At 43.3% G+C, this 23,338-nt stretch overlaps 1 protein-coding gene across 5 annotated transcripts in view; it reads right to left on the minus strand.

The window, feature by feature from the left end:
• EVI5 (ecotropic viral integration site 5) overlaps window positions 1-21,911 on the minus strand; it is a 280,650-nt gene extending 258,739 nt beyond the window's left edge. For 3 of the 5 annotated variants that reach the window (XM_050806911.1, XM_050806909.1, XM_050806893.1), the window contains exon 1: window positions 21,840-21,911. In XM_050806911.1, the coding sequence (XP_050662868.1) occupies window positions 21,840-21,890 (51 nt within the window). In that variant the 5' untranslated portion in view covers window positions 21,891-21,911. Of the gene's footprint in view, window positions 1-12,609; window positions 13,036-13,158; window positions 13,407-21,839 lie in introns of those variants that run through there. The other 2 variants (XM_050806899.1, XM_050806905.1) reach the window with 2 other exon arrangements.
• Between the last annotated feature and the right edge of the window lie 1,427 nt (window positions 21,912-23,338).

Below are 23,338 nucleotides of genomic sequence, written 5' to 3' on the forward strand. Positions count from 1 at the left end.
TGATCCACCTGCCTCGGCCTCCCAAAGTGCTGGGATTACAGGCATGATCCACCGCACCAGCCTGCCCACTGTCCCAAAATAATCCTTCTAAAACTCAATTCTGATTTGTTACTCAACTAGATCTTTTATAGACGGCAGGTTGGAATGCAAAATGGTGTAATTTCTTGGGGAAAATTGTTCAGTATTGTCTTCTAAAGTTAAACATACATCTTCCGTATGACTCAGTAATTCCACCACTATTTATTTACCCAAGATAAATGAAAGTGTATGCCTACAAAAAGACTCACAGTCAAAACTTCATAGCGGCCAGGTGCAGTGGCTCATGCCTGTAATTCCAGCACTTTTGGAGGGTGGGGCGGGTGGATCACCTGAGGACAGGAGGAGTTCAGGACCAGCCTGCCCAACACGGTGAAACCCTGTCTCTACTAAAAATACAAAATTAGCCGGGAGTGGTGGTGCACGCCTGTAATCCCAGCTACATGGGAGGCTGAGGCAGGAAAATCACTTGAACCTGGGAGGTGGAGGTTGTACTGAGCCGAGATCGCGCCATTGCACTCCAGCCTGGGCGACAAGAGTGAAACACCATCTTAAAAAAAAAAAAGGGCCAGGCATGGTGGCTCACAACTGTAATCCCAGCACTTTGGGAGCCCAAGGCAGGCAGATCACCTGCGGCCGGGAGTTCAAGACCAGCCTGACCAACATGGAGAAACCCCATCTCTACTAAAAACACAAAATTAGCCAGGCATGGTGGCACATGCCTGTAATCCCAGCTACTCAGGAGGCTGAGACAGGAGAATGTCTTGAACCCGGGAGGCGGAGGTTGCAGTGACCCAAGATCGCCAGATTGTGCCATTGCACTCCAGCCTGAGCAACAAGAGCAAAACTCTGTCTCAAAAAAACCTTCATAGCTACTTTATTCATAATAGCCAAACAGGAGATGGGACAAATAAATTGTGTTATATTCACACAATGTATTAATATGCATGGATTAAGAAGAACTATTGATATGTGCAAGATCATTGATGAATTTCAAAAACATTTTTTTGACCAAAAGAAGCAGACACAAAAGAATACACACTGTGTTATTATTCTACTTATGTGAAGTTCAAGAACAAGAAAAACCAATCTATGGTAAAAGATATCACAACTCCAGACTGGGCAACAGAGCCAGACTCCCAAAAATTAGCCAAGTGCAGTGGCACAAATCCTGTTGTCCCAACTAACTTGGAAGGCTGAGGCGTGAAGATTGCTTGAGCCCAGGAGTTCAACGCTGCACTGAGCTATGATCATGGCACTGAACTCCAGCCTGGGAAACAGGGCGGGACCTCATCTCTAAAAACAAAACAAAACAATCACAACAATGGGGATTAACTAAAGCAACCACAATAGAAATGATTCACATAGGTGTATACCTTCATCAAAACTCATTAAATTGGTCAGGTGCAGTGGCTCACACCTGTAATCCCAACACTTGGGAGGCCGAGGCAGGAGGATCGCTTAAGCCCAGGAATTTGAGACTAGCCCTACTCAACATAACAAGACCCCATCTCTATGAGAAAAAAAAATGCTTTTTAATTAGCCAGGTGTGGTGGCACATACCTGTAGTCCCAGCTACTCAGGAGGCTGAGGTGGGAGGATTGCTTGAGCCCGGGAGGTCAAGGCGGCAGTGAGCCATGATCACCCCACTGCACTACAGTATGGGCAACAGAGCAAGACCCTGTCTCCAAAAAAATACAAAAAACAAAAAAACTTATAAATTATTTCTGGAATTTTCCATTTAATATTTTCAGACTGTAACTGACCACAGCTAAGTAAAACTGCAGATAAGGAAGAACTACTGTATTCAAAGACATTACATTATTCATGACTTATCCCCAAAATTCATTTTCAATTTACGTCAAGGTCCTTTCACCATCAAATTATGCTCAGTTTTCCAAACTATCCTAATTTCTGGTATGCCTGAAGATATTACATTTTTCTTCTACCTTTCTCATGTATTTCATTCAAATATATTACATAATCATTAAAGCTACACTTTTATACAGTATCTGCTAATGCTGTTCTGATAAAGTCACTAGCATAATTTATGAGCACACTGGATTCATTTCTAATACACAAAAGATTCAGGACAAAGACAACAGCAAATAATCATTTGAGAACCAACTCAAAGACAAAATCCCCATCCTTCCTTCTATCTCAGTGCTTACACTTTTCTATGAACAAACAAAAAAAGCATTTATCCATAATAAAGCAAGTTTTGTTCCTATCTCTCATGAAGGTCCCTTTCAAGAACAAAGGAGCTAGCAGTTAGTTAGGAAGAGTCCAGATAACAAACTTACAAGACACTAAATAGCAAAAACAACAAGGAAAATCCAGATAATAGACAGTTTAACAAACTTCAGGGAACACTTTTCAGAGAGTTGGATGAGCACAAAGAACAATTAACAAGCCACTAAACCCACATTGTCTTTGGCCACTTAAAAGGATAAACTGCAAACAGTACAAGCAGAGAAAGCTCTCTTTAAGTAAACAGCTAAAAATGTAACAAATAAACATACCAGGCTAGTAGCAATACCTAGTGAGAAACAAGATGACACTTTGTAAGCAAACTTATGGGGTCACAATAAACAGGTTCTAACAACAATTAATCAATCTACATTCTTCCAATGAGGAAGGACTATTGTAACACCATGAGAGATAGTAAAAATTCCCCATGTCATCTGATTGATATCTCGAATTTTATACACAAACACAAAAGTAAAATACAGTCATGCACCACATAAGAACATTTCAGTCAATGGAGACCACATATCCTGGCCCTGGCTGGGCATGGTGACTCATGCCTGTAATCCCAGCACTTTGGGAGGCTGAGGCGGGTGGATCATTCGAGGTCAGGAGTTCAAGACCAGCCTGGCCAACATAGTGAAACTCCGTCTCTAATAAAAATGTAGAAATTAGCCAGGCGTAGTGGTGTGCGCCTGTAATCCCAGCTACTGGGAGGCTCAGGCAGGAGAACAGTTTGAAGCCTGGAGGCAGAAGTTGCAGTGCGCTGAGATAGCGCCACTGCACTCCAGTCTACAAGACACAGCGAGACCCCATCTCAAAAAAAAAAAGAGGGTGGTCTCGCGAGATTATAATATAGTACTTTTGGTGTATCTTTGCTGTTTAGATAACAAGTACCACTGTGTTACAACTGTCTACAGTATTCTATACAATAACAAACTGTGCAGGTTTGTAGCCTAGGAGCAAAAGGCTATACTATATAGCCTAGGTGTATAGTAGGCTCTGCTATCTAGGTTTGTCTAAGTGTACTCCATGATGTTCATGCAACAGTGAAATTGTCTAACAACTCATTTCTCAGAACGTACCCCCATTGTCAAACGATACATGACTGACTGTTATTAACTTGTGGTAGAAAGAAAAGGCCAATGGAGATTTTGTGCAGTGAGAAGCAGGCTTTTGTATTTTATAAGACTTGTTAAAAATTAATTTGAAAAGCAATATGTAGGGCTCGCAGGTTTTTATTTTTTGCCAAATATTAGAAGGAAAAATCTACTATCTAGAATCACAACTTCATAAGAAAAAGGGCATTTTAATACAGAAAAAGGATGGATATAATTTAAAGGTGAATAAATTGTATAAACATTGACAACATTTCTATTTCATCATGAACTTCATGGTAAAAACTCTGACTCCAAGAGCAGCATTTGGGAAGCTACTGATTTAGTGTTTTTAAGAAAATAAAAATATAGAATGTCAAAGAATAACAAAGCTATTAGAGATAATTAAAATAAAGTTTTCAATGAGTGGTTTTATCATTCACTTCATGTTAACTAGACACTAAAATCTCCACAACCTTATTAATCTTTAATAATAGCTGGTAACTTTTTCTAGTTTAGAAGCTTTTCTCAAAATAAAAAGTTCTGAGTACTACCTCTCCCCATAATTAGATTTAAGCATTACTAACTGAAATAATAAAACCATCATGACTTTTTTTTTTTTAAAGAGATGGAGTTTCACTCACTGTCACCCAAGCTGCAGTGCAGTGGTGTGATCTCGACTCACTGCAGCCTCTGCCTCCCATGTTCAAGTGATTCTCCTGCCTCAGCCTCCCAAGTAGCTGGGACTACAGGTGCACGCCACCACACCCAGCTAATTTTGGGGGTTTTTTTGTTTTTTTATTTTTGTTTTTTTGAGATGGTGTCTCGCTCGTCGCCCAGGCTGGAGTGCAGTGGCAAGATCTCGGCTCACTGAAAGCTCTGCCTCCTGGGTTCATGCCATTCTCCTACCTCAGCCTCCCAAGTAGCTGGGACTACAGGTGCCCGCCACCACGCCAGGCTAATTTTTTTGTATTTTCAGTACAAACGGGGTTTCACCACGTGTTAGCCAGGATGGTCTCAATCTCCTGAACTCGTGATCTGCCCGCCTCGGCCTCCCAAAGTACTGGGATTACAGGCGTGAGTCACTGTGCCCAGCCAATTTTTTGTATTTTTAGTAGAGATGGGGTTTCACTATGTTGGCCAGGCTGGTCTTAAACTCCTGACCTCAGATGATCCACCTGCCTCAGACTCCCAAAGTGCTGGGATTACAGGCGTAAGCCACCACCACGCCCGGCCCATTATGACTTTTTAATAAATTTTATTATATATTACAAATAAGCAAGATCTATTATTCATGCGACATTTAATGCACACATGGATTTTCAGATCCCTTGTAGAGATCTACAGCCCAATCCATTTCTCCAGGTACTCATCTCCTCTTACCATGAGTTTCTCACATTTTAGGCTGGACAATTCCTTTAGAGAAGGTTATCAAATAGCTCGTTAAACTGGATCATCTTCAAAATCACTTCCAATCTTGAGATTATAACATCCTGGGACAATGAGTACTTCTAAAAAGAATTTTGAGACTGCTAAAGAAATGACAGCTTGACCAATATTTAGGTCCTCTACCTCCTGACACTCTTTTCAGACAACTGTGAAGAAATTTAAAAGGAGGAGACAACAATGGAGGACAGATGGCAACAAGTTTCTGTGTAATGGAAAGCAGATAGTGGACTTCCAGGGTGAGATGGCAGATTGAACACACACACATCTAATTTTGCTTTCTCCCAAAACTTTACTAAAATAAGGATAAAGAAAGTTGTGTAATTGTTGTTTGTTCTGTTTTTAGGACACAACCCATTAGGATGGTGAGAATGAGACAATAGCAATAAAATTTTGGAAGCTCGAAAGCAGCTGGATAACTGACCTAGTCAAAGATGCCAAATTCTTTGTGTATGTGTGTGACGGTGTCTCACTCTGTCACCAGGCTGGAGTGCAGTGGCGCAATCTCAGCTCACTGCTACCTCTGCCTCCAGGGTTCAAGCAATCCTCCTGCCTCAGCCTCCTGAGCAGCTGGGACAACAGGCGCCCGCTACCGCGCCCAGCTAATTTTTGTATTTTTAGTAAAGACGCGGTTTCACCATGTTGGCCAAGACGGTCTCAATCTCTTGACCTCATGATCTGCCTGCCTCAGTCTCCCAAAGGGCTAGGATTACAGGGATGAGCCACTGCACCCTGCTAAAGATGGCCAAATTCTAAGCCAGCAATGCTGACAACTAAGAACAAACCAGTTTATGCCACAGATTCCTCAAAAGGCTCAGGAACTGCCAGAACAAAGAGGGGAAGGGGGACTAAAAGAAAGGAGCAAGTGAATGCTGAACAGTTAGAAACCCAGATTTCCTCCAAGCTGCTGAGTGGCCCCACCCTCAATGTGGCAGGTGACAGATTTCTTTTCTCTGTTAGGTATCCTAACAGAGACAGGTTGTGTGAGCCCATATACTAAACGTTCTATGGCTCCTCCTTACCCAACCCTCTTTTCCTGAGTTCCCAGATACTGACACTAGACCCCAACTCTCCAAACAGAAAACTGAAAGATACTCTCTGGAAAATATGACCAGGACAAAAGGAAAGATAAATACACTGGAGATAGCCTCAAACAATCCACCCAGACCAATCATTTCAATCTTGGCCACACACTGGAATTATCTTGGCAGCTTTAAAAAATACTGGTGCTAATCTACAGAGATAGAAATCAGAATAGTGATCACCTCTGAGCTGGGAGTGAGACAACAGAAGAAAGGGATATGAAGGAATTTTCTAGAATTTTTTGCCATGCTCTACATCTTGTGTCAGTTACATGGTAAAAATCAAACTATACACTTAAATTCTGTGCATTTTATTGTATGTAGCCACACCTAATTTTTTTTTAAATCGCTACCTGGGACCTTTTCTCAGAGATTCTGACATATTAGCAGCAGGGATTTTTTTTTTAAGCTCTTCATGTGATTCTAATGGGCAGCCAAAGCAGAGAATCACTGCTTCAGACTCTAGAATATAAGGTAAAACTACACGTCCTTAAGCCCTACTTACAAGTTCAGGACTTCCCATCAGCTTTCAGTAGCCCACTCTTAACCATGAACAGACAACCATAGATTACCAGTCTTCCAAGGAGGGCCTCTACTAATAAGACTATATCAAATAGGAAAAAAAAGTAACTTGGAGGAAACTATGCAAGGAAAAGAAGGTCTAGGCCACGCACAGTGCCTCACGCCTGTAATCCTAGCACTTTGGGAGGCCAAGATGCACGGATCACCTGAGGTCAGGCGTTCAAGACCAGCCTGGCCAACATGGTGAAACCCTGTCTCTACTAAAAACACAAAAATTAGCTGGGCATGATGGCGGATGCCTGTAATCCCAGTGACCTGAAAGGCTGAGACACGAGAATCGCTTGTACCCGGAAGATGGTGGCTGCAGTGAGCTGAGATCACGCCACTGCGCTCTAACCTGGGCAGCTGAGACTCCGTCTCAAAAAAAAAAAAAAAAAGGAAGGTTTAAGAAAATTATTTTTAACATTCTCAGAGAGATAAGAACAGATATGGCACCCATGAAACAAGAACAGATAGAGAAATAAATGACTGAGTAGAGGAGGCTGAGCCTACTGGCCTGCAAAAGGGAATACAATCAAGAAACAAGCTGAGGGAGTCTCTCTGAGCCTATTCTGGCTCAGGAGACTGCCGGATAAAGTGATATAAAAATTTTTTTAAATTTAAAAAATAAAAAGAAGCAAGCTGATTTGGCTAACTCACAGAATCCCGGAAAGGCTCAGGATCTAGGAGCCTAGGAGTTCCCAGGTATAGGGTCAGTGGTGGAAAGGCATGGGGTTAAAGAGAAAGTAAATAGTTTAATGTCTATGTAAGGTACAGTTGCACTCTACTCTAGGTTCCCTCCTCCGCCACCATTCCTATCTCATAAATTCATTTCCTAGAAACACTGACCTGGTGATATGGTTTGGCTTTGTGTCCCCACCCAAATCTCACCTTAAATTGTAATAATCACCACATGTCAAGGGCAGGACCAGGTGGAGATAACTGAATCACAAGGGCAATTTCCCCCACCCTGTTATCTTGATAGTGAGTGAGTTCTCATGAGATCTGATGGTTTTACAGGGGGCTTCACCCTTTGCTGGGCATTCATTCGCTCTCCTGTTCCCCTGTGCAGAGGTGCCTTCCACCATGGTTGTAAGTTTCCTGAGGCCTCCCCAGCCATATGGCACTGTGAGTCAATTACACGTACTCTTTTCTTTATAAATTACCCAGTCTTGGGTATTCTTCATAGCAGTGTGAGAACAGACTAATACACCTGGTGAGACTCCAGACTCAAGAAAAGTAAAGTGAGGCTCAAGGCTGAAAGCCAAGGGGTTAAACAGAAGTGTGTTTGATGAAAAACAGCCCCTGCCCACAGCCCACTTCCTTTGTCCACCTCTCAGAACACTGGGAGCCAAGCCTAGACCCTCTTCCCCTCCCCTAGATTTGATTTAGATACCCCTCTGCATGCTGCCAAGCCAATTTCCATCATAGTACTTCTCCTAGTGGAAGATAATGATCTATTTTTTTAATTTCTACTATCCCCACTAGACTCTGAACTCCTTAAGAGCTGAAGCATCTTAATCAGTTTTGTATCCCCAGAGCCTAACACAATGACTATCAATATACTAAATACCATATAAATCTTTAATTGGTCCAACATACTGGCGATACCATGTTAAAAAATAACACCATGCAAAACTTAGTTGGAAATACTAGAACACAGAAGGTGTACTTTGGATTAGGTGTGAATAAAGAGTAAAGATTTAGAATTTATTGATAAAATGATGTCTCGGATTAGTTTAAAATAATCCCAGTGCCACCCCTCCCTCACCCTGCAAAAAAACCCAGATGTGTTTCTACATGCAGGTCACAAATGTTTTAAAATATGTTACAATAACATCAAAACACATCAAATATCTAAGAATAAGTAACAAAAATGTGCAAGGCTTCTACACAGAAAACAACATTACCAAGAGAAATTCTTAAAAGACCTAGATACAGAGATATACCATGTTCATAAATTGACTCTCAATATTGAACCATCAATTATCTCCAAATTTATATATATTCAACTCCAATTCCAAAATTTGTGGAAATTGACAAACAGATTCTGAAAATTATATTAAAATGCTAAGAGCCAAGAACAGCCAGAAAACCTTAAGGAACAAAGTTGGAGAGCTTATATTACCACATATCAAGGTTTATTATAAAGTTACATTAATACAGTGATATTAGTGCAAGGATAACAAATACACAAATAAAACAGAACAAAGTATCCAGAAACAGACCCACACTAATTTCATAAATTAGCTGACCATACTGTTATCTCAGTTATGAAAAAAAGTGCCACACAGTGGAGAGGATAAGGATGGTATTTGCAATAAATGGTACTGGATCAAACAGACGTCCATATAGTAAAAAGTGAAGGAAAAAAAAAAAAGTAAATCTTTTTCAGCATCTTAATCAGTTTTGTATCCCCCAAAAAAAGGAAAAAAATTTTTTTTTTTTGAGATGGAGTCTCACTCTGTAATCCAGGCTAGAGTGCAATGGCACGATCTCAGCTCACTGCAACCTCCGCCTCCTGGGTTCAAGCGATTCTCCTGCGTCAGCCTCCTGAGTAGCTGGGATTACAGGCGTATGCCACCACGCCCAGCTAATTTTTTGTATGTTTAGTAGAGACAGGGTTTCATCATGTTGGCTAGGCTGGCCTCAAACTCCTGACCTCATGATCTGCCCACCTCGGCCTCCCAAAGTGCTGGGATTACAGGCATGAGCCACCACGCCCGACCTAAAAAGGGATTCTTGACCCCTGCGATTCATCGAGAATTTACCGTAAATTATACACCTTAAATGCAAAAAGTAGGGGATGGGTACAGTGGCTCACACCTGTAATCCCAGCACTTTGGGAGGCCAAAGAGGGCAGATTGCTTGAGCCCAAGAGTTTGAGACCAGCCTGGGTAATATGTTGAAACCCTGTCTCTACAAAACACACAAAAATTAGCCAGGTGTGGTGGCATATGCCTGTAGTCGTAGTCACAGCTACTCAGGAGGCTGAGGTGGGAGGACTGCTTGAGCACAGGAGGTAGAGGTTGCAGTGTGCTGAGGTTGCACCACTGCACTTCAGACCCTATCTGAAAAAATATATTTTTTTTTCGCAAAAAGTAAAATAAAATTGTTATTAAGGCAACACAAAAAAATATGTTCATATTTTCAGGTTAGGCACTGACTTCTTAAACAGGACACAAAAAGCAGTAACCATAAAGGACAAGATTGATAAAGTATACTTTATTAAAATTAAGAATCTCAGGCTGGGCACAGTGGCTCATGCCTGTAATCCCAGCACTTTAGGAGGCCGAGGCAGGTGTAGGTGTATGACTTGGGCTCAGGAGTTCAAGAACAGCCTATGCAACTTGGCAAAACCCCATTTCCACTAAAAATACAAAAATTAGCTGGGCATGGTGGTGCTCACCTGCAGTTCCAGCCTAAAAAAAAAATTAGGCAGGAGGATTACCTGAGCCTTGGGAGATCAAGATTGCAGTGAGCCATGATCATGCCACTGTACTCAAACCTGGGCAACAGAGTGAGATCCTGTCTCAAAAAAAAAAAAAAAAAAAAAAAAAAAAAGGCCAGGCACGCTGGCTCACACCTGTAATCCCAGCACTTTGGGAGTCCGACGCGGACGGATCATGAGGTTAAGAGTTCAAGACCATCCTGGCCAACATGGTGAAACCCTGTCTCTACTAAAAATACAAAAATTAGCGGGGCATGGTGGCACACACCTATAGTCCCAGCTACTCAGGAGGCTGAGGCAGGAGAACTGCTTGAACCCAAGAGGCAGAGGTTGCAGTGAGCCGAGATCGCGTCACTGCACTATAGCCCAGCAACAGAGTGAGACTCCATCTTACAACACACACACACACACACACACACACACACACACACAAATTAAGAATCTCCAGGCATAGGCTGGGCACAGTGGCTCACGCCTGTAATCCCAGCACTTTGGGAGGCCGAGGTGGGCAGATCACGAGGTCAGGATATCAAAACCATCCTGGGTAACACAGTGAAACCCTGTCTCTACTGAAAATACAAAAAAAAAAAAAATTAGCCAGGCGTGGTGGCGGGATTCTATAGTCCCAGCTACTCAGGAGACTGAGGCAGGAGAATGGCATGAACCTGGGAGGCGAGGCTTGCAGTGAGCTGAGATCGCGCCACTGCACTCCAGCCTGGGTGACAGGGCAAGACTCCGTCTCAAAAAAAAAAAAAAAAAAATCTCCAGGCATGAAAAAAACACCATTAAAAGACTGACAAGACAAAATACAGACGGAAAAAATAAAAATGCAATACATATATATCCTAGAAAGGACTCATATCCAGAATAAAGTATTACAAATCAAAGAAAAATAAGCATATCAATCAAAACTGGGCAAAAAGACTTAACAGGCACTTCACAAGAGGAAATATAAATGGTCAACAAAAGATACTCAACCTCAGTACCAGGAAAATGCAACATGAAACCACACTGATATATTACTGTACCTCTACTAGACTAGCAAAAAAACATTTCAACTGACAAGCACCAGCAAGGATGTGGGGTAACCAGAACATTCCCTGCTAATTGGTACAACCACTTTGGGAAAATGTTCAACAATATCTAATACTAAAGTTTTATCATGCATATACCTCTAAAATCAACAATGCCACTCCTACGTACATACTCCAATCTAGTAATGTTCTATTTCTTGATCTTTGGTGGTTCACTTAGTAAAAATTCATCACAATGTTTTTTGTTTTTGTTTTTTTTTGAAAGACGGTCTCACTCTGCCATTCAGGCTGGAGTGCAGCGGCATGATCAAGGCTCACTGCAACTTCGACCTCTCTCGCTCTGGTGATCCTCCCACCTCAGCTTCCTGGGTAGCTCGGACTACCAGCATACACAACCACACACAGCTAATTTTTGTATTTTTAGTAGAAATAGGGTTTTGCCATATTGCCCAGGCTGGTCTCGAACCCCTGGGCTCAAGTGATCCACCTGCCTCTGCTTCCCAAAATGCTAGGATCACATGTGTGAGCCACCGCACCCGGACCACCTGCACATTTAGAATTGTGAACTTTTTCTCTATACTTCAATAACTTAGTTCTAAGATTTATTTAACACAAAGTTCTCAGAAATCTTAAAGTTATCATTTTAGAATAGAAAAAAAGAGCTTCTGGGCCGCAACAGAAGTGCTCAAGCCTGTAATCCCAGCACTTTGGGAGGCTGAGACGGTAGAATCATTTGAGGTCAGGGGTTCAAGACCAGCCTGACCAACATGGTGAAACCCCGTCTCTACCAAAAATACAAAAAAAAAAAAAAAAAAATTAGCCGGGCGTGGTGATGTATGCCTGTAATCCCAGCTACTCGGGAGGCTGAGGCAGGAGAATATATCCAGCCTGGGCGACAGACTGAGACTCAGCCTTAAAAAAAAAAAAAAAAAAGTAAGAAAAGAAAAGAAAAAGAAGGCCGGACACGGTGGCTCACACCTGTAATCCCAACCCTTTGGGAGGCCGAGGTGGGTGGAACACGAGGTCAAGAGATCAAGACCATACTGGCCAACATGGTGAAACCTCGTGTCTACTCAAAATACAAAAATTAGCTGGGCGTGGTGGCACGCGCCTGTAGTCCCAGCTACTCGGGAGGCTGAGGCAGGAGAATTGCTTAAACACAGGAGGTGGAGGCTGCAGTGAACCAAGGTCGCCACTGCACTCCAGTCTGGCGACAGAGCGAGACTCCGTCTCCAAAAAAAAAAAAAGAAAAAAGAGCTTTTGGTACACTGGTGAAATTCTACTAACAAAATTTTAATACACAAAAAAGTTACTAACATATATCAGCTCTGAACAAAGATTAAAAACTACCAGCAGATCACTTCTCTTTAACTTCAGTAAGCACTGAAATTCATTCTTTCGGCAAAGAAAGGAGTTTATTATTCAACACTGTAACCCAAAGAAAAGATACCACTTCAAGAAAATACTTCTTTTCAAAAGCAGCTCTACCAGCAATAGATAGGAGGAAAGCGAGGAAACCATTCCAAAAGGCTTGATTAACTCTTGGGTGAAAGGACGCCAAATGAGATTATCTAAGAAGCCCCAAAGACAGACAGACACAGGGAAATCAAAGCAACTCTTTGGAGTGCAAACACCAAACCCACAATCCAACCTACCGGATATCCTGAGGTTAATTTGAGGCTTGCCCCACAGTCACAAGGTGATTCAGGGATGGCTACAAACTCTCCTCAAGCGCATCCTGGACCTGGCACATCTGCCTTGCCCATCACCAGCCTGGAGACACGCCATGCGCAGAATCCCGGCGGCCAAATAAAGACGCCAACTTTGCAAGTCAGGGGCGCGAGCGCTCTCTCCCCTGAAGTCCCCAGAGGGAACCGACTTCTGGCCTCGAGGGTGGGGTGCAGGGTCAGTGTCCTCCACGGGATTTACGAGGACGTGCCCCCGAAGCTGCTCCGTCCCTCCACCGCCCTGGGACGCCACAGTTAGACCCGCCGACGAGTTTCTTCCCCAGTGCCCACGAGAAGGAGGGCTGCGACCTGCTGCGGCGGCGACAGGCGAGGAAGCGAGTGCAGGCAACTTAGGCCCTGGCAGGGCCGGGCGCGCCCGCCCCGCTCGCGCAGCAAAACTTGCGGCGCCCCCGCCCGCCGCGCCTCGGCCCAGCTGTGCGCCAGCGGAACACGGACGCCTGGCGCGGCGCCCCTCACCTTGGAAACGTTGAGTAGACTTCGCCGTAAACATTAACTTCCCATCCAGCCGGCAGCCGCGCCGCCGCGTCTCAGCGCCTCGGCCCCGCTCCTGGCTCCACGGGTCGCCCGTCCCGCGTTCCCAAAAGCACCACGCTCACTCAGAAGCTCAGGGCCGCCACCCGACCCTCACCTACCCCTCCCGGTACCACCGCTGTTGGAACCGCCACCAGCCCCTAGCCTGCCGGCCAGCTGGCTCCTCCGGGGTCCGGCCCGGCCGCGTCAGGAGAGCCCAAGGCGCAGGCGCAGCAGGGCCTTAAAGAGACCCGGCCGCCTCTACCGCAGAATGGGTTCGAGCAGGTTAGGGGCCGGGCGGGCCGGCAGAGAAAAGGAGAAGGCGAAGGGATTGGACGGAGTGCAGCAGGGGCGGGGAAATCCCTCTTTTCCCCTCCGCCTCTTTCAAAGCACCAGCCCTCAGCCCGGCAAGTCGCCGACTTCCCCCGCCACTTGAACCGCCCCTTCCATGTTAAAGCGGTGGAAGACACACCCCCTCGGGGGCCCGAAGCGACCCCGAGCTTAGGACTGCAGGCCTCGCGCTGCCGCACTGGCCCGGAGCCTGACTTCCAGGCCCTGGGCACGAAGTGCAGACGCGCAGGCTTCGGAAGGCAGCTTAGGGCACTCTGAAAAACAATAATCAACGTGTAAATGACACTTGTAATGTACTCTTCCACATCTCTACGCACTGGGTTTATGCAGACTCCTGCAGGGGGCAGAACATGGGCACAAATATGTAAGATTCAGCCGGGCAGCCCTCCAGCATCAACGAATTCTTAGAAGGAAAATACTTCGTTTGGGACAGAAACAGCCTATTCTGGTCCAGGGAAAGCAGGCAAGAAAAATTTAAAAGGCAATACAGATACTTTAATTATACGTTTAGAAGTGACAGCCAGGCAGGCCGGGCGCGGTGGCTCACGCCTGTAATCCCAGCACTTTGGGAGGCCGAGATGGGCGGATCACGAGGTCGGGAGATCGAGACCACCCTGGTTAACACGGTGAAACCCCGTCTCTACTAAAAATACAAAAATTAGCCGGGCGCGTTGGCGGGCGCCTGTAGTCCCGGCTACTGGGGAGGCTGAGGCAGGAGAATGGCGTGAACCCGGGAGGCGGAGCTTGCAGTAAGTGGAGATCGCGCCACTGCACTCCAGCCTGGGCAACAGAGCCAGACTCCGTCTCAAAAAAAAAAAAAAAAAAAGGAAGTGACAGCCAGGCGCGGTGGCTCACACCCGAAATCCTAACCCTTTGGGAGGCCAAGGAGGGCGGATTGCCTGAGGTCAGGAGTGTTCGAGACCAATCTGGCCAACATGGTGAAAACACCGTTTCTACTAAAAATACAAAAAAAATAGCCTGGCATGGTGGCGTGCGCCTGTACTCCCAGCTACTCTGGAGGCTGAGGCAGGGGAATTGCTTGAACCACGGAGGTGGAGGTTGCAGTGAGCCGAGATTGCGCCACTGCACTCCAGCCTGGGCGACAGAACGATACTCTGTCCCAAAAAAAAAAGTGACAAAAATTGTAATAATTAGCAGCACAAGAAACTCCAAAATTATTGGTCTAGAAATTAGATATCCCTAGTTATTTTCTAATTTAAATTTATAAGACAGAATTCGCAGATGGGTTTCCACTGAACTAAGCATTTCCAAAAAAAAAAAAAAACAACTTTTTTTTCAACAACATTAGGAAATACCAAGAAATAGGAAGTAAAGCCATGCCCTCCACCCAGCTAAAAACTTTGAAAACTTGAAATTTTATCTGAGGCAAATGTTTGCATAACTTTAGGTTGTGCCATTATTTAAAGAAATTTCAATTAACAGTTTTATTGCAACTGAATCCTTGTGTAAGAAAACTAAGACACATCCTTGATAATGTACCTCTCCCCTCTTATATTCCATCCGTCAGCAAATTCTATTGGTTTTTACCTTACAAATGGTCCTTGAATCTGTCCTCTCGTATCTCCTCCATCACCACCCTAGTCTAGGCTACCTTTACCTGGGGAGTGGGGGTGGAAGGATTACTGACCTAGTCTTCTTGTAGTTTACCCATATCCCTTTTATCCCCTCTCTAATCTCAACACAACAGCAAAGTAACTTTCTCAAAATACAGTGTGACCCTGTCACTTCCCAGCCTAAACCACTTAAACACCTTCCCATTCTCTTAGAAAAAACCCTCCTAACTAACCAAGCCCTGAATGGCCAGGTGCCTTGCCCACCTCTCCACCTCTTCTCACTGCTCAGACCAATTCCACCCTGCTCTCTGTGCTCCAGCCACACTGGCCTCTTTTATTGCCTGTTTACCAGCTTCCTGGCCTCAACAGAGCATTTGCTCATGCTTTGCTCTGTGCCCAGAAAGTTCCCCCCAGTCCTCATCCTTTGACAACGGCTCTAGTATCTCTAGTATCCACCTCTGAGAAGCACCTTCTGACCTCCCTACGGTGGTCTCTTACTCCTTTCACATCGCATGAAACTGTAATTGGGTGGTTATATTGGTGAATTTTTTACTATTAGCTCCGTAAGTCCAGGATTTGATTTTGTTTCATGGTTGTATTTTCATATTTGTTAGATACTTATTTGTTCAGTAAATGAAAATTATAGATGCTAGAACTTAAACTAAATTTGGCATAAAGTCAGAGAGAGGCAAAATGTCCCAATCTGACATTTGGAATCAGAATCCAAAAACTTCAGTTATGTTAAAATTGATTGGCCGGGCGCGGTGGCTCAAGCCTGTAATCCCAGCACTTTGGGAGGCCGAGACGGGCGGATCACGAGGTCAGGAGATCGAGACCATCCTGGCTAACACGGTGAAACCCCGTCTCTACTAAAAAAATACAAAAAACTAGCTGGGCGAGGTGGTGGGCGCCTGTAGTCCCAGCTACTCGGGAGGCTGAGGCAGGAGAATGGCGTGAACCCAGGAGGCGGAGCTTGCAGTGAGCTGAGATTCGGCTACTGCACTCCAGCCTGGGCGACAGAGCGAGACTCCGTCTCAAAAAAAAAAAAATTGATTTTATATCATTTTAGCTGGGTTGTCACAAGATTCTTTGGGTAACCTTTAAAACAGTTCTCAAAGAGCCTTTTTGTAAGCACCTGAATTAATAATGGTAAGACATGGGATGGCCCACATTAAACTAATAACATTGTTTGCTTCAAGAGAGGACAACTGAGCCAAGCACAGTGGCTCACGCCTATAATCTAAGCACTTTGGAAGGCTGAGGCCAGCGGATCATTTAAGATCAGGAGTTCAAGACTAGCCTGAGCGACATGGCAAAACCCCATCTTTACAAAAAATACAAAAAAAGTTTAGACAGGTGTGATGGCAGGCACCTGTGGTCCTGCTACTTGGAAGCCGAGGTGAGCCTGGAAGGGTGAGGCTGCAGTGAGCCATGATCGTGCCACTGCACTCCAGCCTGGGCGGCAGAGAAAGATCTTGTCTCAAAACAAGAGAGAGAGAGAGAGGAAGACTGGGTGACTGGTGGGTACCCGTGGGAAGGAGATTTTTACTGCATGCCCAAAAGGTTTAAAATTGTACCTTTTTTATCTTAAAGTGTGTGAATTATCTATGTGAAGATAAATAAATGACACAAAGTATGTGAATTATCTATGTGAAGATAAATGACACAAAAGAGTGTCATACTGTTCCATTTATTTGAAATTCTAGAAAAGACAAAATTAATCTGTGGTGAAAAAAATCATAACAGTGGTTCCCTATGGCAGGGAATTGACTGGGATGGTACATGAGTGAAATTTCTGGGTGGTAAAAATGGTCTCTATCTTGATAGGGATGTGAGTTACATAAGTATATTCACTTATCAAAAAATATGCAGGTAACATTTCAGTGAATGTAAATTTTACCTTAAAAACTATAAAAAATAGTGGCCGGGTGCAGTGACTCACACCTGTAATCCTAGTACTTTGGGAGGCCGAGGCAGGTGGATTGCCTGAGCTGAAGAGTTCAAGACCAGCTTGGGCAACACGGTGAAACCCCATCTCTACTAAAATACAAAAAAAAAAAAAAAAAATTAGCCGGGCATGGTGGTGTGTGCCTGTAATCTCAGCTACTCGGGAGGCTGAGACAGGAGAATCACTTGAATCCGGGAGGTGGAGGTTGCAGTGAGCCGAGATCACACCATTGCACTCCAGCCTGGGCGACAGAGTGAGAGACTCCATTTCAAAAAAAAAAACTAGGCCAGGCCTGATGGCTCATGCCTGTAATCCCAGCACTTTGGGAGGCTGAGGCAATGGATCTCAAGGTCAGGAGTTCAAGACCAACCTGGCCAACATGGTGAAACCCTGTCTCTACTAAAAATACAAAAAAATTATCTAGGCATGGTGGTGGAGGCCTGTAATCTCATCTTCTCGGGAGGCTGAGACAGAGAATTGGTTGAACCCGGGAGGTGGAGCTTGCAGTGAGCTGAGATCGTGCCACTGCACTCCAGCCTGGGCAATAGAGCAAGACTCTGTCTCAACAGCAACAACAACAAACAAAACCATAAAAATTAAATAAACTTTTAAAATCTAATAGCTAACACCTGGTTGAGCACTCAACATGTATGGGTATTAGCTAAGGCTATACATACACTATTTCGTTTAATCCTCAGACTGCCCTCATGGGGTAGGTATTATTATAACCCCCTTGCATATGAAGAAGCTGAAATTTAGTAAACATTAAATAACTTGCCTCAATCTATACCCCTGGAAAGTGGTGGCAGAGCTTTGAACACAGTCAGTTGAACGCCAGAAGTGGTTAAACATTAGGCCCTATAGCACTTCTCTGAAATTGTAATATTTTGATTTATATATATTACTCATCTACTAGATTAAGAGCTTCACGATGATTGAAATCATATTTTGTCTTTTTGTTTGTTTGAGGTTTGTGGTTTCGTTTTATTTTATTATTTTACAAGACTGGGTCTCATTATGTTGCTCAGGCTGAACTTGGACTCCTGAATTCAAGCCATCCTCCTGCCTCAGCTTCTTGAGTAGCTGGGACTACAGTCACACACCATCACACCCCATATTTTTGTCTTAAGCTTCTCAGTAGTCCTAGCACTTTGCGCAGTAGCTGTTCAATGTATTTTGAATAAATGATTAAAAATAAGCCTGGTGTTGATTTTATTGGTACAATTTATATTTATATATGTAATATTCATATCATATGCTTTTATATATTCGTATGTGTGTATATATATAATTTATACCAGCTTAGCACTGTTGTGCTTAAGTGCCTGAGATGTATCTCAAATGCACAGGCCGGAGGAGAGAAGCTTTTGTCATTAGCTCTGACCCCCGAGCACTAACCCTGATTTACCCCTTTCTTTCACTTGCCTGAGCACATCAATTTATTTGGTGAAAGAGCTTACACTTTAACATCTCACTGAAATAGCTCATTCTAACCGAAGAAAGAGCTAATTCTGACCTCCCACGAGTGCTTGAGCATTTGCGTAAGTGAAATTCCACTGTGTGAATTTCACCCACCACCACCTCTGCTCCAGCTCCTGCCACTCTACTGCTCATATCCTGGAACTCCACATGTGGAGCAGAAGACTGAGGATGCAGGGAGGATGCAGGGTGCAGTGGGCAGTAGCACCCTCCTCAGATAGCTTTTCTTTTTTTTTTTCCTCTCGCTCCGTCGCCCAGGCTGGAGTGCAGTGGTGCGATGTCCATTCACTGCAAGCTCCACCTTCCGGGTTTACGCCATTCTCCCGCCTTGGCCTCCCGAGCAGCTGGGACTACAGGCGCCTGCCACCATGCCCGGCTAATTTTTTGTATTTTTAGTAGAAACGGGGTTTCACCATGTTAGCCAGGACGGTCTCAATCTCCTGACCTCGTGATCCACCCACCTCGGCCTCCCAAAGTACTAGGATTACAGGCGTGAGCCACTGCGCCCGGCCCTCAGATAGTTTTATTTGCGGTAAATTCAGTGAGCAATTAAAAGTTTTCTATGTTCTAATACTGTACACCCTTAGCATTGATTTGGGTCACTGTCTGGGAGGGGAACCCCTCTAAACCTGGCAAGGGTTAAACCCTGGAACACCATGCTCTAAACTGCCAAAGGTGTTTAAGTCAGTCATGTTAGCTCCATTGTTCACAGAAAGGAAATGCAAGGGAGATACTCCTCTGAATGGCAAAAACAACCCAAGGTACAAAGAAGGAACTCACCAGAGAAGTCAAACCCACTGGTGAGCAATATTCCTCCTTCACCCTGGGCGCTTGTATTTGGGAGCTTTTTTAGAAAACCAGACCATCTCAGTTACATTCTAGGATTGCACTAATACAGCAACCACTAGAGACACTGGCAGCATGTGACTATTTACATTTAAACTTAAATTAAGCCAGGCATGGTGGCTCATGCCTGTAATCCCAGCACTTTGGGAGGCCAAGACAGGAGGATCGCTTGAGGCCAAGAGTTTGAGGCCAGCCTGAGCAACATAGTCAGACCCCATCTCTACGAAAATAAAAATTAAAAACTTAGCCAGGTGTATTGGCACAACTGTAGCTATTCTGGAGACTGAAGTGGGAGGGTCACTTGAGCCAGGAGGTGGAGGTTGCAGTGAGTTAAGATCATGCCCCTGCACTCCAGCCTGTGTGCCAGAGCGAGTCCCTGTCTCAAAAATAAATAAATTAAAAGTTCAGTTTCATAGTCACACTCACATACTTCAAGCACTCAGTAATAGCACATGTGGCTAGTGGCTACTGTCTGACAGTACAAATATAGAACATTTCCACTCATCAGAAAGTCCTATTGGTAGCACTATTAAAGAAAAAGGAGACATAACACTCCATTTCAACTCCTACTGATGTTCAAAACTGTTTTGTTGTTTTGTTTTGTTTTTTAAATGAAGGTTCACAATGAAATAGTGACAGCCTATCTTACTAGGCTCGTTACTTTCTACAATATGAATCTGAAAGGTACTCAAATAAAAAGCTATAGCCTCCATGCACTGGAGTTATAAGAATAGCTTTAACTTAGCAGGGCATGGTGGCGTGCACCTGTAGTCCCAGCTACTAGGGAGGCTGAGGTGGAAAGATCACTTGAGCCCAGGAGGTGGAGGTTGCAGTGAGCTGACATCACGCCACTGCACTGCACCGCACCCTGGGCAATAGAGCAAGATCCTGTCTCAAAAAAAAAAAAAAAGAAAGAATAGCTTTAACCTCACCACTTTAACACTTTACCTCCACCATATTCATTCTTTAGAAGACCCCGACATCATCTTAGGAAAGAACATTATTAAGAGACACACAATTCTGTTTATCTCTTGATACTTGTGCACAGGTAGAGACTAGATCTGCCATGATTATGGGAAAGAACAAGCTCTCTGGCCGTATAGCTCAGACATCACTTCTATATGTGATCCTACACATTAACACGGTCAGCCCCAAAAACTTTTGAAATTGAGCCACCAGAATGGGACATCAATAGTGTGCCAGTTCCTACCCACCAAAAGGAGAAATTCATTCATTTCTTGACTTTCCAAAATACTTGTTTTAAAGCAAGATAAAATTTGGTGGAACTAGAGTTAGTAATTCCACTTAAACTATCCAATTATCTGGGAACTAGTAACTTCTACATTAATACAAGTGACTAGACTGTGACCTAAAATTTCAAGTGTTCTTGCCAAAAATGTGATCAACCCCTTTGAGCTCTTCGAGCTCCAATCTTCTCATTCATAAACTGGAGATAATAATATCTACTTAAGCACTGAAGTGACAGTTAAATGGAATAATATATACCATGTGTATAACAAGTATTCAAAAATAGTAGCTATTGTAATTACTATTTTCCAAACCCACAAAGTACCAATGTGCAAAAACAAAAAGACCAATAAAAAAGACTGAATTTGAAGAATCCTGATTTTGACACCTGCTAATAGTCTGGCTTTTAACCTCTGTAAGTTTCAGTCTCTTCATCAAGCAAATAAAAATAAGAGTCCCAATCATAGATGCGACGTGAGATGTGTTTTTATTCCATGTGAAATTGTCTAATTAAAGCCAGGTACAAACATTAGCTAATGTTAATTAGCAGTCTCTCCCACCTCCACCAAAAAAAAAAAAAAAAGGATGAAGTGAGGAAACTATTTTAGAAACATGATACTTTACAGAAAAATTAATGTAGCTTTTATTATGAACTGTGTTCCCAAACACGACGGGAGGCAACACTTCTGAAATCATTATTGAGAGACCATGCAACCATCAACATTGTCACCAAATAGAGTTTGTGAACAAATGCTATGGTAACCAGTCATTTTCTTCTTCTCCATATGAGAAATTTGAAGCCCATACAGACACGCTAGGTCTCCTCTGTGAATGTATATTCAAAGAAACGTAAACAGCAGCCAATTACTGCTAGGAGAGAATTGCGACAAGTGTTGAATTACAAAAAGCCAATTACTAAAATACCTTTCTTGCAGGTGTGAAATTAAACCTAACACTTAAACCTAACACTTCATAAATTTTGTTCATCACTCGAATGGCTGCAATACAATGAGATAATAGTCTTAAAATAAAACTGAAGAAATGTTAACAAGCTGTTCCTGTGTTTTGAAGATTAAGCGAAATATATAAATCCTAACTCAATAACAAATTACTTTCTGTTACAGCAGTTATAAATTTTTATAAATTTTAATATAAAATCAAACATTGTTTTACACATTTACCTGTTTCCCACTAGGGTTTCTAAAGGCAGCAGTCATTTTGGTGGTAACCATGATAAGCAGAGAATACAGGGAGACTGGGGATTTGAATTGAATTTATAGCTGACTCATAGGGAGTGTTAACGACATTGCCACTGGGATCCACCCATTTAACACCCTTTCAGTTCCACCTTATACACTTGTTAGGTAGTAGGGAGCTGGGAATGTGGAGGACTAGGAATGCTGAAACCAAAGGTTTTTGGCTTAGGTATGCTAATTGATTTTGGTTTTTCATTCCTTCTTTCCTTCTTTTCTCCCCTCTCTCCCTCCCTCTCTCCCTTCCTTCCTTCCTCCCTCCCTCCCTTCCTTCCTTCCTTCCCTCTTCCATCTTCCTTCTTCTGTCCCTCCTTCCTTCTATGACTTGATTTATCTCAGAATGATGTTATAATTGTTATTGTGTTTGAGTGCTGATGCTGAGGCATTGGTTAGAAACTTCTATAATTAGGTGTTTCCTGACACAAGACAAAATTATTAATTTGGTAGAACTTTCCTCTTTGGCTTTTTTTTTTTTTTTTCACTCGTTACCTGAGGTTTTGGAATTCTGCAGGCTATATTGTGTTCTATTAATGGATGTTGCAGTTGTGTTACTCAGGGGCTATTGAGAGTTTACTATGCAATACAGAAGCAAGTAATATACCTCACAAGTGATATACCTCGTGAAAGCTACCTAAATAGAGAGAAAGCCACTTCTTCAATTCTTTTCTAGGAGATCTGATATATTGGTTTTAAAGGATTACCTCTCTCATGATGGCTTCCATTTTGTTTTGTTTTTTAAAGACAGGGTCTCGCTATGTTCCCCAGGCTGGCCTTGAACTCCTGGGCTCCAGTGACCCTCCTGCCTCAGCCTCCTGAGTGGCTGGGACTATAGGTGAATACCCCCATGTTGCTGATGGCTTATGCTTTTAAAGCACTCACCATAGCTGGGCACTGTGGAAGCGCTTTTCGTCTATCATCTCACTTAATCTTTATCATAATCCTATTGTTATCCCCATTTACAAGTGAATCCCCAAGCCAGTCACTAAGAATGCTGAATTTATTTGCTCCTTCATTTATTCACAAATATATTAAAGATAATCAACTATGTCAGCTACTTTCCTAAGAGCAAGGACAGTAACTAACATTTTCAGCTCCTACAACATGTCAAAAATAATGTTATGTGCTTCCACATGAGGCAACTATTATTTGGCCCATTTAAAATACAGGGAAGCTATGCCTGGTCCAAAGTCAGATCGTTAGTGAAAGAAAAAGCAAAAATGCAAGCATGAGTCTCTCTTGACTACAAAACCTGTATCATTTGGAGTTACAAAAATGTGGTACCTGTGTTCACACTCTAGTGTAAGAAGAATGTGTAGTATAGTATAGAAGACAAATATATGAACAAGTAAATGAACAATAACATTATATGTTCTGTTGTACCAAGATATAATATGGTGGGAACATATAGAAAGGGGAGTACCTATGAC

The sequence above is a fragment of the Macaca thibetana genome, chromosome 1 (assembly GCF_024542745.1).
Source record: "Macaca thibetana thibetana isolate TM-01 chromosome 1, ASM2454274v1, whole genome shotgun sequence".
Taxonomy (NCBI): domain Eukaryota; kingdom Metazoa; phylum Chordata; class Mammalia; order Primates; family Cercopithecidae; genus Macaca; species Macaca thibetana.